The 15,990-nt window shown below is 43.7% G+C and overlaps 1 protein-coding gene across 2 annotated transcripts in view; it reads left to right on the plus strand.

The window, feature by feature from the left end:
• Positions 1-12,646, plus strand: part of FOXO3 (forkhead box O3) — an 88,627-nt gene extending 75,981 nt beyond the window's left edge. Inside the window, exon 3 of one of the 2 annotated variants that reach the window (XM_063389759.1) lies at positions 8,767-8,905. Coding sequence is in view for 1 of the 2 variants with exons in the window: in XM_063389760.1 (XP_063245830.1) it covers positions 8,767-9,066 (300 nt within the window). In the remaining variant the exon portion in view is untranslated. Of the gene's footprint in view, positions 1-8,766 lie in introns of both variants that reach the window. The other variant, XM_063389760.1, reaches the window with a different exon arrangement.
• Positions 12,647-15,990: the final 3,344 nt, after the last annotated feature.

Consider the following 15,990-nt stretch of genomic DNA (forward strand, 5'->3'; position numbering starts at 1 on the left):
TCACTGAATTAAAATCTTCTCTCAGCAATATTCGTGACCCCAGTAATGAATCTTTACAAGCCCAAAGACTGGGGAATGCTTTTGTCAGAACAGCCTGGCAATTGCTTGTGTTAAATCTGTTTCACAAGGGTAGCCAGGTGTGTTTTGCAGGCAGGCAAAAGCAGTTACAATGGATTATTGGCATACCTAGGAATAGTGAGTGCTATGTTTGCTATTAAAAATAAACATTGGAGTCAGTTTTCAGGAAGAAAAGAAAAAAGACAAATACACAGGTATTTAATTTATACATATTTAGGTATAGAGGGAGGTTTACTTTGGAAGAAAATCAATTACCATTTCTTCATAGGGAAATTTAAAAAACCCTGCAGGAGATGCCACTGTTGCAGGTTTAGTGGCTGTGCACTTTTGCTGTACACAAGCCTGTGCATGGTCCCTGCAAAGAACACTGCCCAATCCCTCCCCAGCAACCCGTGCCCATGAGGCTGCCCATGCCCAGCCTTTCAGAGGGCCCTCATTGAGACATAGAAATGAATTTGGGTTTGGGTTTTTTTCTCTTACAAGAAGGAATGGAGAAAATTTTTTATTTTCTTTTTTTTTTTTTCTTTATTCACTCAGCTGCAAGTTTTTTCTCTTACACTGCCTGGGGCCTCTGTTTCTCTATCTCTACCTGCTTTCCAAAAGCACTGGATAGTGCTCTCCACCCACTCAGACAATCATCACCATGATATTTCAGCGGGTTTAGCAATAAAAGGCATCACTACTCCTTTATCTGTCTCAGAATACCTTTTATTTTGAAATTAATGGGTCCTTCTCTTAATCTTAGATTCCCACAACTCTGTACTTTGCTCCAGGGTCTGTCTCACCTGGCATGTCCAAAGGGACTGGCTTTTGCCAAAGAGTAATCCCAAAACAGAGCATCAGGGAAGACTGTTCAGGACATTTGCTGCTGCCTGGAAGGTCAGGAGCTGGTAAACAGCTGCTGCATGAGCTAACATTTTCTCCAGCACCAAAACCCATCCAAGAAGTGGCTTTTACCTGGATTGTTACAGTGATCCAGTTTACAATGGCATCATGCAGACAGCAATGCTGGCAAGCTTGGACATGGCAAGGAGAAAGGCTCAGTAGGGCAGGAACTTCTTGAGTTGGCATCATAGTCTGGAAAACTCATCTAAGCTGCATCTTCTGAAAGAGATTTCAATATGTCATTTATCAGGGTGCCTCTGGGCTCTGTAACAGAGTTGTGCTGGACTCATGTTGATTTAATTGAACAATTACATGTAAAATACTTGACAGATCAGTTAAAGTCACTCATTTTCCACTAGTATCATCTAGGTATTCTGCAATTCTTGTTGCAGAATACACAAGCTGCAAATAGCAATGTCATGTAATGTTCACACTCGATGATTAACATCTCTGGTGAAAATAAATCTTAGGAAATCTAAGAAAATGCCTGTTAGTCTTTCATTAGTCCATATCAGCTTGTACTATTTGCCAGTTTGTTAATTGGTCTTCAGCCTGTTTCTGTGTACAATTCATACCTAAGACAAATTGGTCTGAGGGTGACTTCATGTTTAGAACACCATCTTAAAAGTGAAAATAGGTAGTCAAAGATCTCCATTTGGTTGGAGTTTTGTATCAGAATTCTGTACACAATTTTGCCACGAAGAAGATGATTTTTGTTTTCTGCCAGAAAACTTCTGTCCATGAAAGCTGCATTACTGGACCTCTTACTAATGACATATGACTGCCTTGGTACCATAGCTGCACTTCCTTCTCTCTTATTTTCAAAAATGAAGTGTTAGAGATAGGGCTGCCAGGTTTCTCACACAGAGCTGAGGTAGGGCTTTCTGCCTTTAAAAAATCTAAAGGAAATTCAAGAGCAGCACATTCTTCTGCTCCATTTCTAGTAGGCTAGTGGTTAAGGTGGTGACACTTCTAACATTTAAATGTTGTTTCTGCCAGCCAAAGTTTTGAAAGGTGGTTTTGTGACTAGCTGAACTCCACACATACCAGTTTTAGTCTTTGAACGAAAATATCTATGTAGAAAATGTATTTTGTGGAGAACAGGGATCCCTTCAATTCCAAGGAGGGCCTGCCCTGAGCAGGCTCCTCAGTGGCTGGGGAATACATCAGTGGCACAGGAACAAACTCTATGCTCATGACTGCCAGGGAACAGGAGAGGGGAAATCTGGGCAAACCTCATTGGGACTGCCCCCCATGAGATCCCACTGAAGCTCATCAAAGGCCCTTGCATACAGAGGCCAGTCCTGGGCTTGCAGGGATGCTGTGACTTTTGCTGTGTGAAGACAACAGGAGCTGACAAACAAACACAATTAATTACTCACTCCTTCTGGAAGTAGGGCTTTTTTGTTCTGGTATGTTTTTAATCTGAGTTTATTGTTTGGGGTTTTATTAATGTGGGTAAAAGATCTGTAAAAATCAGGGTGGCTTCCACAAGCTTGTGTTGTGAGTGTAAAGCAGCTGAAGCCAGGACAGTGGTCTTATCCTGTGGTTTGGGTGTTCTTCTGTTGGTGTTTTATATAGATGTATTTTTTAGAACCTCATGCTTTGTCATGTGATTCAGCAGCAATAATTAGGCAGAAACTTGCTGTCCCTGCAGATGCTAAGATTACAGGATGACATACTCTCACCAGATGACAGCACAAACTGATATTTTTAGAACAGCCCACATCAACTGGTCTCCCCAGTGCTTTCCTCCTTGGATCAGCAGTGCACAGGTTTTGTTACAGAATGAGTCTTTGCAGATCATCTGTCTCATGTGAATGAGCCATAATGATTGTTTAGAGCTGCAGATCAGTGTTGGTCCCTTGATATGTGGTTTGCCTGATAACTGGGCTGGTTACAGGTGGCTTTTCTTTGTTCATTCCTTCCTTTGAGCCAGACTTTTAAATAGCCCCCATGAAAGCATATTTTCTTGAAGAAGTGCGTAATAAGAGCTCCTTTTTAGAAACATAGCGTCATGCAGCTGAGGAAAGGTCAGGATCTTTTTTTCATAGCTATTGGGCTCTCGGCCCAGGTGATGAGCTGACAGCTGGAGAGATTTAAGTCTTGTGTTGATGACACAGTGTGGGCAGTGGGAGTGTGTGTTTGAGTAGCACCGTGTGCCCATAGCCAGCCCTTCTCTCCTGGCCTGGGGAAGGGGGATGAAGGAAGGAGCCACCCTGAGCTCCTGGTGCCAGAGGAGAAGGATGTCCCGCAGGATGTTCCCATCGGCACTGTCCCCAAGCAGCGTGTGGGGACACTGACCCCGTTTGCCAGATACCTGCGGCAGGGTGGTGGGAGTGCCCCGCTCTGGTCCAGTCTGCCAGAGCTGTTTAATCAGCTTTTCCACTCGGATTGCTGCACAGGGTGGCAGTCACTGGAGCCTGGCAGAGGGGACATCTGCGGAGCAGGAGTCGGGCGGGGACAGCTCGGCCAGCGGAAGCTGCTGTGCTGCCACGGCTGTCTGCCATTACTCCAGGAAAAAGGCCACCTTTCCCAGCTGATGCTGTGGAGAATGGCTTGTGCTTATGCACTCTTACAGCTGAGCTGAATGTCTCGCCCACTGTTTTTCCCTTGCACTGCCTACATCTCCTGGCTTTTATCTACATACAAACAGATAAAATCTGGGTCTGAGGTAGGATCTTTCCTCTCTTGCCTTCTCTGCTACTTGTAACTTTTGATAGAAGATGTCCTGTCTTTTATCAACATGGTATTGACCTCTCATTTTCAACTTACTACAGAGGAAAACAAGAATATTCCATAGGAGGGAAGATGTTTTTAAAATAGGTTTGGTACCTAGCAAATTAAAAGAAGCTGTCTATGAGCACATTGAGAATAACAGCTACATAGCATGTTTCCATAGCACTATAAACCCATAATTCAGGATGTCTCTATCCATGCAGGTACCTTTCACTCTAAAATGTGACTCATTTTCTTCAGATTCAAAAATGCAAGCAAAATCCTTCTCTGGTCTTGCACAGGTGCAATAGTTACACATCTTTCTGTGATCCACAGTAGACATCTCCTTCCCAGTGCTCCTGAGTACCTAAAGAAAGCACAGTTATTCCAGATGATGAGCTTTACCCCTAAAAAAAAACGTATTTTGTAAATATTTTTGGCCTTCTTCTTCTAATCCAGCAGCATCCTGCCTAAAAAGGGCTGTGTTGAACACCCAGGCTGATGTCTCTCAGTCATTGGCAGTGTCACCCATAACTGGCTGGATTTCCATCCCGCTCCCTGGGCTCCTGAACAAAATACGGGGGATAAAATTGACCAAAAGGTTGTCAAATAAGAAACCTGGTGACCTGATGGAGAGAAGTTGTCTTGTGTCTAAGCTCTCCTGTGTTGGCCAGGGTGGAGAATTAAACCCAGCCAGGTGTTATGGTTCTCAACAGCAATCACGTATCAACAGTGCTTGGGCTCAGAGTTTCCTTTTCAACTGTACAATGGGAGAAGGGACTTTACCCACCTTTGTGGGTAAAATGAACTATCCAGAGGAGCAGTGGATTTTTCTATGCTGGAAAGACTCCGTACATGACAGGATCCTGGATAATCTAACCTAAGGCCCTGCCTTGAGCAGAAAGTTGGACCAGATGATGCTGATCCCTTCTAGCCTAGCCTTTTATATGATTCTGTAGACCAGTGGAATATCAGAGTAACCTGCTTATAAATAGTTGTGGCAGCTCACTACAGTTCTGGCCTTCGTTCCCAAGGAGCTGGTACAGGATAAAAGAATGATCTGCTGTCTTAAGTTACATTTACTTCCAAAATGCTTGGTTATCTCCTATGGTTTGCAGTGTTCCTTGGAAGAAGAGCAGCAAAAGAAGGAAAAGAGACCCTTTTGTGCTTTATGTGCTTATGCACCTACAAGCACTGCAACATTTTAGCTCCCATAAGTCCTGGTCCTGTGCTGGTGTTCTTCCTCTTTCCATCCTTCAACCCTTACTCTCTGCCCCCAGTTCTGAGCTGGGAAAGATCTATTTTTGTGAGCAGAATTTAAAGAGAAAAAGCAAAGTAGCAACATGTCTGCAAGTTCAGGAAATAAACCCACCCATTATGTTGCCAACTCTTTTTTTTTTGTCTTTGGGCTTTGTCCCCTGACCTCAGTGTTGTCCCTCAGCACAGGGCCACCCTGGTGCAGCGTGTGCAAAGCCTGTAGGGTGTCACTGTGGCATAGCTGCTGTGGCACTGTGATTTTCGATTTTTGTTGTGCTTGAAATACAAATCTCATGCTGTAATTTTGTCATTATAGAAAGGCTGGCCACAGTAGTTATCTTCCTTACTTGTTTTTAAACCAATTCTGTGTATTTTTCAGTCTTTAGCTGTGAAACCTCAGGCAGAGTATTAACTTGTAACCACACATAATCAGGTCTTGCTTTTTGAGCCTAGCTCCACTTAGGAGAAGAAGCTCTGTTGCTAGAGGCAATGACAGATCGACGGGCAGAGGCACCAGAACAAGTGCACATCTGTCACTAAAGGACACAAGTTTCTTGAAAATGTTTGTATCTAGACAGTTAAAAGTAGTTACTGGGATTTCCTGTCCCTGGAGAGTTGTTGCAAAAGGGGTACCCCAGGGAGAACTCTTGTTTTGCAGACCTCTAAAGGGTGATACTTTCCAAGATGAGATCCACTCAACAAGCCTTCCAGCCAAATCAAGAGATCCATGCTAGGCTGCTATACAGAGGAGCTATGTGTTGGCAGTGCAGATTCTCATACCAAAATTGTGTAAAGGAGCACACAGCTTTTCTTCCAACAGAAAACTTGATGTGCTGGTTGCTATGTTGGCTCACATCGCTGCATCACCTTCCTGTTCTGAAGAAATTCCCAGTGCTTTGTGATTGGCACCATTGGGAATCAAAGGGAGAAAGCGATAGGTGGCAAATGATTCTTCAGAGCTGCTGTGAGGGTGCACAAGCTGGCATGGGGCTTGGGAGTCCAGTTAAGTGGTGGAATGATGTGAGACAGAGGTGAAGAAATGTTTTTGCTGGGGGGAAATTAGAACCAGTCATCTTGGCCACAGAGTAAAATGAGAGTAACATTAGTGACTGGTCAGTAGCAAAGTAGAGGATGGGAGGGCAGAGAATAGGACAGAAGAAAGGGGCATCTCATCTCCTGCATGACTGTTTGCAAAGCTTTTAGCAGGGCCTGTTGCAAAAGGACAAGGGTGATGGTTTTAAACCAGAAGAGGGTAGATTTAGATAAAGTATAAGGAAAATGTTTTTTACAATGAGGGTGGTAAAACACCACAACAGGTTGCTCAGTGAGGTGGTGGATGACCCATCCCTGAAACTGCTCAAGGCCAGGTTGAATGGGGCTCTGAGCAACCTGATCTAGTTGAAGATGTTCTTGCTCACTTCAGGGGGATTGGAGTAGACCATCTTTAAGGTCCTTGCCAACCCAAACCATTCTGTGGTTCTGTGATAAATGGAGATGTAAGTGGAGCACTTGTTTCCCTGCCTTGATACAGTTTTCATCACTGTGGGGTAGCAGGCTGCTAACTCAGGGTAAATAGGCTTTTTGTGGTGAGACAGAAAGCAAGACTGTGGGTCTGTTACACACTTTAACAGAGTAATTTGAAGGTAGGCAGGTTAAGACTTTGATCTAGCTCTTTTCATTTTTAATCCATTTGCTAGGTCCATGTAAGCAGAGCTGTGAAAGTGGAACATAGTTTGACTCTGCTATGTGATGCACACCTCAGTTGTGCATCTGTCTCCAAAATGTTGGCACTGTCTGAAGTACAGGTCCCACAAGAAAAAATATTGGGCAGTGCCGCTTCCACAAAAGATGCTCAACATAACCCATCCTCCAGTTTTTTTCTCATCACTCGGTTTCACAGTATAGTATTTCACATAGATTTTTCATTTAAACATTAAGCAATACTCTGGTGCTTTATTGGGAGTTTCTGTACTGTTTTCTTTTTAATCAACAGCTTTATTCAAAGTCAGCAAGGCTTCTCACACGTACCGAAGCCCATGCTCAGCATAACTGGCTGAGAGGGAGGTGACTTGCTGGGCTGTGGCATTTGGGACCTGAGCCTTGCCTTCAGAGGATGCTGTGCTTTGGGAAGTCACTCATTTCCAGCTTGCTACTCAGCCATTAAGTAGAGAAATGGGCTTGCACTTGTTTGAGCTGCTTACGAGCCACTAGCCAGGTTTTACTGGGGGCCACCAGGCCTGTCTGGGTGTCTTCTGCTGACCTTGTTACGGCCATCAGGGCGCACCAAATGGAGTCCTTGCCAGGCAGTCACATTAACGAACGGGCAGCATTAATTTGCCCTTTGAAAATGAAGAAATCAATATGTTGATCCAGTCAGAAATCCCTTTATTCACAAAACAGTCTACCCCAAACCCCTCCACATAATTAAGGCTAAAGCCAAATTTTGTTTGGGTGAAATGCACAATCTGTCTGCTCCCTAAGCTGTGCTGAATGAAGTTCTCCCCTAATGGCACAGGGAGCAGCTGTCACACTGTTGCTCTAATAACCATGAGACAAAATGATTAAATTTCCATCAATCATTTAGCATTATCAGAATAGGTCATTTTAATAAATTGTTATCATAGGATCAGTGCCTGGCACCTTAGACAGGAGATGGTTTTGAGTGATCCTCCTTGCAGGACATGCCCGTCCTGGTTAAACCAGCAGTTCCACTAAATCCACCATTTTTCATGAGAGTGCCTGAGGGTCTTTTGAAAGTAAAGACATTCCTGCAATCAACTCAATGGCTTTTTGGTTTCAGCCAGTGTCCTCTTGTTCTTGCAATGTATAAAAATCATCAATCTTTCGTCTTGGGGAAAATCCTCAAAAGGTAGTAAGTGGTGTGAGGGGACTAAACCCTGTTTTCAGAAGCCACTTCAGAGCCAGAAGCTACATGCCCAGCAACATGGATGTCTACCAAGTGGACTTTCTGAAAATGTAGAGAGGATTTCATGGGAATGTTTAAATGTACATACTTCCCAAAACCCTGTGTGGTGTCTGCCTATATCTTTAAGCCACTGAGTACCTTTAAAACTCTGTCCCCTTGGTCCCCTTGGTTGAAATGTTCATCTCTTTTCAGTATTTTACCTACTTACCGTGTTTCTTCATAGGCATCTCCATGCTGTATCCAAGGTGTCTTCCCCACGCTTCTCTCTCTGCAGAGAAGTTTCTTGGCTACAGAATCAGATGGACCCTTACCCAGTTTTTAAAGCCAGGTGGACCCTGTCTGTTGCTGGTGTGTTGTGTGAGCACGAAAATGGAAAACTCCAAAGTCCACTCTGAAATTCGTGGCTTCTTATTGTTTGTCTTGGGCATCCACTTCATCTGTCCTTCAAGGGTGGTGGTGGATGTCAAACACTTACAGAAGATTTATTCAGCTTTTTGGTGATTCTGAGAAAAGGTGATCATGAAAAATTAAGAAAAGCTGGAAGATCCTTCACTGCTTCTACCTGGAAATATGCTTAACAAATAGACAATACACTGGCTTTTTGTAAATCAGACTTGACCATCATTTTTCATAGGAGAGAGGATTTTTTCTGTCCTGTTTGAGAGTAGCTAAGCCAGCAAAGAAACACATAAACCTTGTCAAGGGAAAAGTATTTTCAGGCAGGGTCATCTTATTCCTTGCTATATGTTTGAAGTTCCTGGGTGTAAACGTATCTGAATTGCTCCTCAGTATAAGCTGTTGTTTTGTTTGGAAGTTTGCTTAGTTGCCTTTTTTGTTGTGTTGGTTTTTTTTTTCCTACATGCAGTAATCTCACTGTCTTTTCTTCTTTTTCTCCTCTCCAGGCCCTCAAACTGACACAAGATGTAGAGAGAGAACCCTTTGCCAAATCTGCTGTCAGCAAGTGGACAGTGATACTGTTTACAGCTTACGACCTTTGTGAACCCTGCATTATTTTCCTAATGAAGCAGACTGTTAATAGGCCCCTTACTGGAGTGAAGAACCTGCTTTTTTTTTTCCCCTCTATTTTTTCTTTTTTTCTCTTTTTGTTTGGAATTGAACTCATTCTGAAGTATGCAAAATCTTCCTTTTCTGGGATGGCCAAGCACCTGCTGTGGAGACAATGTTCAGCACCATCCTGTTGAGAACACACAGTGTAGCCTTTACACTAGTTACTTGTCAATGAGTATGTGGTGTTTCAATATATTAATGGTTTATGGGATGTTTTAAGTTGGCTTTTCTTTTTGGAGGTTTTTCTTATTTGCCCACCCTCCCCGCTACAGCCTCCAGTTTGATTTCCATAGATTTTTAACCATTTTGCTTTCTCTCCCTGGGGAATCTGAGGCACTGTGCACATGCATAGAAATGACTGTAACCCAACACTGCTCAGGTGTTGGGGTTTTCTGAAGATACAGCATTTGTTGGTCCTATCAAATAGCTGGATTCCAGAGAGGGGATTGCCTGGCCTGTTTGTTTGTTGGGTTGGTTGGTTTGTTTCTTTCTTACTCTTTCCTTAAGTTTAATGGTACACCCCTGTTTTCCATAAAGAGTTGGTTGCAAAGCAAGGGAAGCTGGTGGGTTTGCCTCCTGGCTCATGAAGACGGACTGACAGTGGGTGCCATTGCCCTCGCATGCACCGAGGCAGGAGCCCCTTTCCTGCCCTCTGGAGCAGGCTCCCCTCCTGCCTTATGTTAGCAAAGCTGCTCTCGCTGCCGCAGTGAGGAGCTGTGGGCTGAGCTGCCACACAAGGTGGACGTAGTCACCTGTAGAGATGTGTTTGAAAACACAGAAATTAAAGGAAACCTAGCGTCTGGGCATCAGCAGGTGACTTGCAGAGACAATGCCGGGAGCTAAGGCACAGATCACTGCAGGTGTGTTATGGCATTAGTGTTCCTGTTTATTTTTGTTGTTGTTGTTTTGGACATATCCTTGATTATTTTTTCCTTCTCATTCTGTATAATCCATTGTGGCAGAAGAAGCAGGAGTGGGAATGGCAAGGTGGCAGTATCATACAAATGGCTTTTCATATGAGCATAGATTGTAGCAGGATAAATGACACTGAAAGACAAGGCAGTTTTATATATTTTGCTTCTAAGATTTTCTTTTGTAAAATGAATAATAATTAATAATAATGAATAAAAGGTATGGTGCTGTATAGATCCTCTCTATAATCTGGAAAGTTTGATTACTTTTTATTAGTATCTTGGGGGGGGGAGGGATACAAAAAAAGAGGGGAAAACACCAGTGGTACATAGGAACTTGGTATGAAGAGGTTCTGAATAGGACAGTGTATACATAATTCTCCAAAGCGATATATGAAGTTTTTTTTCCTTTGCATAAAAGCATTATGCATATAAATATATAAATATATTTTATTATGTACAGAAATGGATCATTATGCATGGATGTTAGGAAAACAAAACTAGCATTTTAACCCAAAGTCTCAGTGCATGAGTTCCCACCGACCCGTGTCCCATGCAATGTGGAGTGACTCCCTCTTGCCACTGCCACCACACATGCACAGTCATGCACCAACACACACGCATTTGTGGGCCCTTCCTCACTCCTTACTTTCCAGGTCCCTGAGTTGATTTTGGTGAAACAACGGCTCCTAGTGTGATGGAAGTTTTGGTTTTGTACCGTAGCCCCCATGCTGTTCTCTCATAAAGATGCACCTCTTGGCTTCTCCCCCAGTCCTGACTGTGTAGGCTCCGTGCAGTTGTGGTTAGCATAGCCCTGTAGCATATCAACTCTTCCAAGCAGCCAAGGGTTTGTCATTTGCCTTTTAAAAAAACTTCTCGTTTCTTTTTACACTGAGGGGTTCTATTTGTTAGCATGTGGCCTAGTTTATTGCATTCATTGGAGCTGGCTGGTGCACGTTGCCCATCAGCAGCCACCTTCCCAGGGTGCTTGTGTGGCACAGCTGGGCACCCTGCTTACCCGAGTCCAGTTGCAGGCACCTTTTCCTGAAATTATCAAGAGTTCATCACTGGCCTCCTCTGAGCATGTGCCATTAGCTCTTAGCTTCCTAAGAGTGTGAATGTATGCTGCAGGACTTCCCTCTGGTGTTTCTTTCACTGAGGCTTCTCTGCAGCTGCTGCCCTGTGGCTGGACTTGTGCCCCAGACACACGTTTTGGCTGCCAGCAGAGCTCACTCAGTGGCTCCTCATGCTGAGGTGCAGCTTTTGATCCCTACACAGATGAGCTTCCAGTGAGACCCCTGGTGCTGCCCAAAGATCCACCATCACCAACAGATCAGTAAAGCCTGACTCGATGGTATGGCCAAAGTGACCAAATCCCATAATTTATTTTTTTTCTTGGTACACATTCAGTTCTTGTCAAAGGCAAGGGAAAGCTTAAATGAAATGGCTGCAAATTCTGCTCTGTTGCAGAAACTTAGCTTGCTTGGGCTCAGAGGAACTGCTTTCCACTGGCAGAAATGAGAGACAAAACTATGGCCTGCTCTGTTCAGAAAATGGAGAAAAACCTCTTGGTTTAGAGACAGCTCATCAATGGCAGAGAAGTTTTTTTAAAAGAAATAATAAAAGCATTAGTAGCTGAAAGGCTTAACCTGCCTCCCAGTAATGTCAAGGGGAGCATTTCCATTGGCATGGCTGGGACAGCTCGGGCCCCTGCTTTGGAGAACATCCCAGCACTCACTGAAGAGGGATGGACTTGGCCAGCCTCTTTATTTTGGTTTGGTTTCTGTTGCTCAGTTTTGGGGCCAAAATTTTCAAGCGGAAGTGCCTGGTGTCAGGCACTAAACATCAGCAGCTCCCGCGTGGTCGCAGAGGCGAGCTGCTCTGCCCTCATGGCTTCTTGAAGGAAGGGGAGGTGACAGGTCCCCCCCAGGCCCAGGGTAAGGCCATCACCCTCTACACCTGCTGAGGTGCCCAGCAAAGGCCCTTCACTCCAGAGGTGCTAAATAAATCTCCTGAATTCAAAGGGCCATTTATTTAGGCGTCAAAAAAAAGCCTTGAATAGCTAGTTTGGGGAACCTACTTTTTGAAAATTTGGCCTTTGAGTTTTTGAACATGTTTATGCCTAGAAGTTTTCCTTGTGAAATCATATAAAGCAGATGAAGGTCAAGGTCACAATTACATGGTTATCTTTTGAACACTTGATCTAAACAAAAGATCTAAAAAGGTGTTTATGCAGTTTCTAGTGACAGGTTGGGGCTTGATTAAATGATTTTGTGAAAAAAATTCCCTTAAGAATAATTGGATAGACAAACACTGCTTAACTGCAGAAATTTTTGTGCCACTGCTTTAAAAAGTTACCTTTTAGGTCATGTATTTCTCCAAAATTATATCATTGCTTGGTAATTGGTGTTCTGTAAATGTTTCAAGTACACAATATACCTTTCAAATTGCCAACAGATGCGAGGGGGGACCAGATACACTTCGTAACTATGGGTTGGAAAAAATGGATTGTACATTTGGCTTCACATGTTTAACTTTTTTTTAAAAAGTTGCATGATTGGAAAAAATATGTATACAGTATCTGTAAAACTGTTTTATCTGTTTCTGTTTCAAGCCATGTAAATTGGAAGAATATTAAATCCACAGCCTTATCGCGCATGGCCGTCTTTACATACCGAAGAGCTGAACAGTTTATACTTTTCATTTGGGCTATCTTGTACTTTCATTTGAAAGCAGACACTCTCATGTTGCAGTCTTACTGAGGATTTTATATTTAAAAAAAAAAAAAAAAAAAAAAAGAAAAGATGCTGCCCTGGAGGAATATATTACCTTACTGCTCAGAGGTTGGAAGGAAGTTTGTTTTGGAGCAAAACCTGCCCCTTTCCAAATGAAGTAGAGACGCAGTGCTTACTCCACTTGGTGTTAGTAGATATTGCCTTGTGTATTCCATTTTAAATTGTAATCTAGTTTGTAAAAGAGATGGTGACGCATGTAAATAAAGCATAATGGATCTCTACGTTGCACATTTGCCTTTGCTCTGTTTTATTGTGCCACAGGCAGACATGGAAACACAGGACCTGGAGAAGGGGTGACTTTCAAGCAGCAAGTGAAAATGGCTGGTGGGCAGCTTGGGCTGGGGAGGGGTCCCCAGCCTGCATCCACTAATATCTGTCAATGCATATTGACATCGGCCTGAGCCCTTGAATCCTGCAGCCAAGCCGGTGTAGTTTTGGTGGTCAAATAACCCCCAGGAGGATCATTTACTGCTGCCAAAAAAATCACAAAGTTCACTTGAATCTGGGGACAGAGGGGTTGTCCCCAGGGGTGGCAGCTGCACTCCGCAGCTGCAGACCAGCTCACCTGACCTGGGAGACAACCAGTCCGACTGCAGACCTGTCGAGAGAGGGGTTACACCCCGCACCATGGGCTTGGCTGTTTTTCACACTGTCTCTGAAAAATGCCTGGAGCACTTGAAACCACCCGTTTGGGATTTGGGATAATAAAACCAGCAGCCTGACTCAGCAGAAAGTTATACTCAGGGTTGGCTGAGGCACTGGAGAGCGTGCTCGGAAATGAGAGACATGTCGACAAAAAAATTCTTCTCCCACCCTGATGGGAAGACAGAGATGTATAAGGTATTTTGGAGTTATCTTTCAGGAAGAAACTATGTTTTCAAGAAAGAGGAGCCCTTCCTGACAGGAGGGAAGGGATTCTCGTTACTCCATGGGGACAAACAGCGTTGTCTGTGCAGAGCCAACAGGAACGCTACACTGAAGTACTGCAGCAATAAAGAGCAGCTTGGGGATATCCCTTGTTAAACTCAGCAAGAGCTGTTCAGGTTTTGTTCTAACTAGAGATAGCCTGAAACATGACAAGATCCAGACAGAGAATAGCCTTCAACTTGGAGAAAGTGTGCATTAAACTTCCCAGAGACAGCGCACTTGTCCTGCAGCAACTACAGCTTCCCCTCACAAACAGAGCTGTTCTGCTTGGCTTTTTCAGAAGGCTTCTCCAGCAAGGCTCTGCCAGGGAAGGACCTGTGCCCTCTGCCTTGGCATTGCCTCACTGATTTGGAACAAACTGTTGTGATTGTTTGGCCCCAGTGAGGCGCCAGGTCAAAGGGACTCAGCTTTAACCTGAATTTAGGCAGGGGCAGCAGCAGCAATGAAGATGAGCTGATCAAATCCTGAGCGAGTTTTGTGCTGAACCTACTTGCGTCTGTTGGGCAGTGCCTTAGCTGTGACCTTCAGTTCCCCCAGCCTTGGAATAAATCATTCTTATCTTTCACAGTACTTTCAAAATAAGTCCAAACATTTTAAAACTTCTCCAAGTTGTCTCAGAAGGCAGAAGACTTTTCAAGTTGCTGCTGAGGCTGGTGAGGCAACAGAGAGCTATTTTAGGAGCTCCCCACCACATATGCTGAGTCATGAGTTCAGCCAGACCAGGGAAAACAGTATTTTACAGCTCTTGTTTGGTTACTGCTTCCAAGAAAGTGAGGGGTGTTTTCAAGAGGGCTGAGATAAGTAAATCTGGAAGGCTACCTCTTTTCTGGTTGGAGTCATCATGACTGGAATCTCCCCCTTCAAAAGGAAGTCTTCCTGGATGAAGTGGAGCCCAAGCTAGATGGAGTAGATACTGTTCTTGCTGGTACACAGGTTCATCCCATTGCCAGCAGCTTCTGCAGTATCTCATGGTGTCTCTGTTTGCCCAATGCAGCCCACAGAGGTTTTACTCCCACTGGCTCTGTCTGTGGAATGTTCAAAAATGAAAATATATTTATCACATAAGTACAAAGCATAGAAAATACCATTAGAGCAACAAAAAAACCAGAGTAAGAGCTTTTTTTTTTTTTTTTTTTTTTTTTTTTTAAAGCCTATGGTTTAAATCTTTGAGAAACTTTGGAATTGTCTGACAAAATTCAGAATCTCCAGCTTGGAATTTTTATTTTGCACCTGGATTTTCTTTGCATGCTCATGATATGAGCAGTTTTGCATATGTCAAAACATTTACTTACTAGAACAAAGCGTCTTCTGCTTTTATTTTTTGATAGTTTGATGACAGACCAAGGACCTGATTTAATCTAGAAAATGAGATTAAATGTCCCAATTCAGTAGGAACAACTGACCTAAATGAGGGTAACTGTTGTAACATTCTTTTAATGTTACATTATGCTGTGCAGGTTTAAAGATGCCTGTATCTTATGAGTGACGTGGAGAAATGGGGGGAAACTGTAAAAATACATGACATCTCATAAAGCTATTCGCAACTTCCAAGACAAATATAATGCTGATCAGGAGTCTTCTCCCTCAGTTTTCACTCTTTTTGAGGCAATACCTTAAAACTTTGCTGAAATTTAAAGCACGGAGCAACTTCCAAGTGCTGCCTTTCCCTGGGGGTTATCCTTCAAGCAGTGCTCACTGGGATGGGCATTGAGGCTGCTGCTGGCACCTGTGGACCCTGGCACCCAGGAATGTCAGACCTTGGCTCTTCTTCATGCTCTGAGGGCCACTGTAAACCCTGAAATATCCCATGGCTGGTGCAGCAGGGTCCAGTGGGGGAGGATGGGAAGGACATCAGTGGGAGCAAACAGAGCAGATGTCAGCACCTTCCTCTGGAGTCTGGTAACCTCTCTGAAGATTCACCTGCTGCATGGACAGTGGTTCCTTCTGCTGTTCCTCACCACATTGGAAAAAGATGGCATTGGTCAGAAAGTGCTAGTTAAGAAATACAGGTGTACTCTACCTCTGACCTCCAAAACAAAAGATGGAGGAAAACTCTGCATTGGCAGAGTCGCCCCAGAGGTGCTCCCTGGAGAGCAGCAGACGAAGCTGCTCCTGACACCTTCCCCTCCAGGAGGGAGAGGTCCAGCCTTTCCAAGCTTCTGCTGTGAAAGATTAGCCTGGTGTTTGTCTTGCATTCGTTGTTTCAGTAGAAAATTTGTATTTCACCAGCGCTTTTTCTTAAATCTCTATTAGGCTCCTCTTATTTAAGGCTAACCAGGCTTGGACACCATTAACTAATTAATGGATGAATGTCCTGGAGAAAAGTCACTGCTTTGAAAGCAGTAAAACAATTCATAAAAGACATACAATAAAAAATGACAACAACCTCCTTTTACTCATTAAATGAAACCCATTGTCATCCACA

This window comes from Prinia subflava, chromosome 2, assembly GCF_021018805.1.
Source record: "Prinia subflava isolate CZ2003 ecotype Zambia chromosome 2, Cam_Psub_1.2, whole genome shotgun sequence".
Lineage (NCBI taxonomy): Eukaryota > Metazoa > Chordata > Aves > Passeriformes > Cisticolidae > Prinia > Prinia subflava.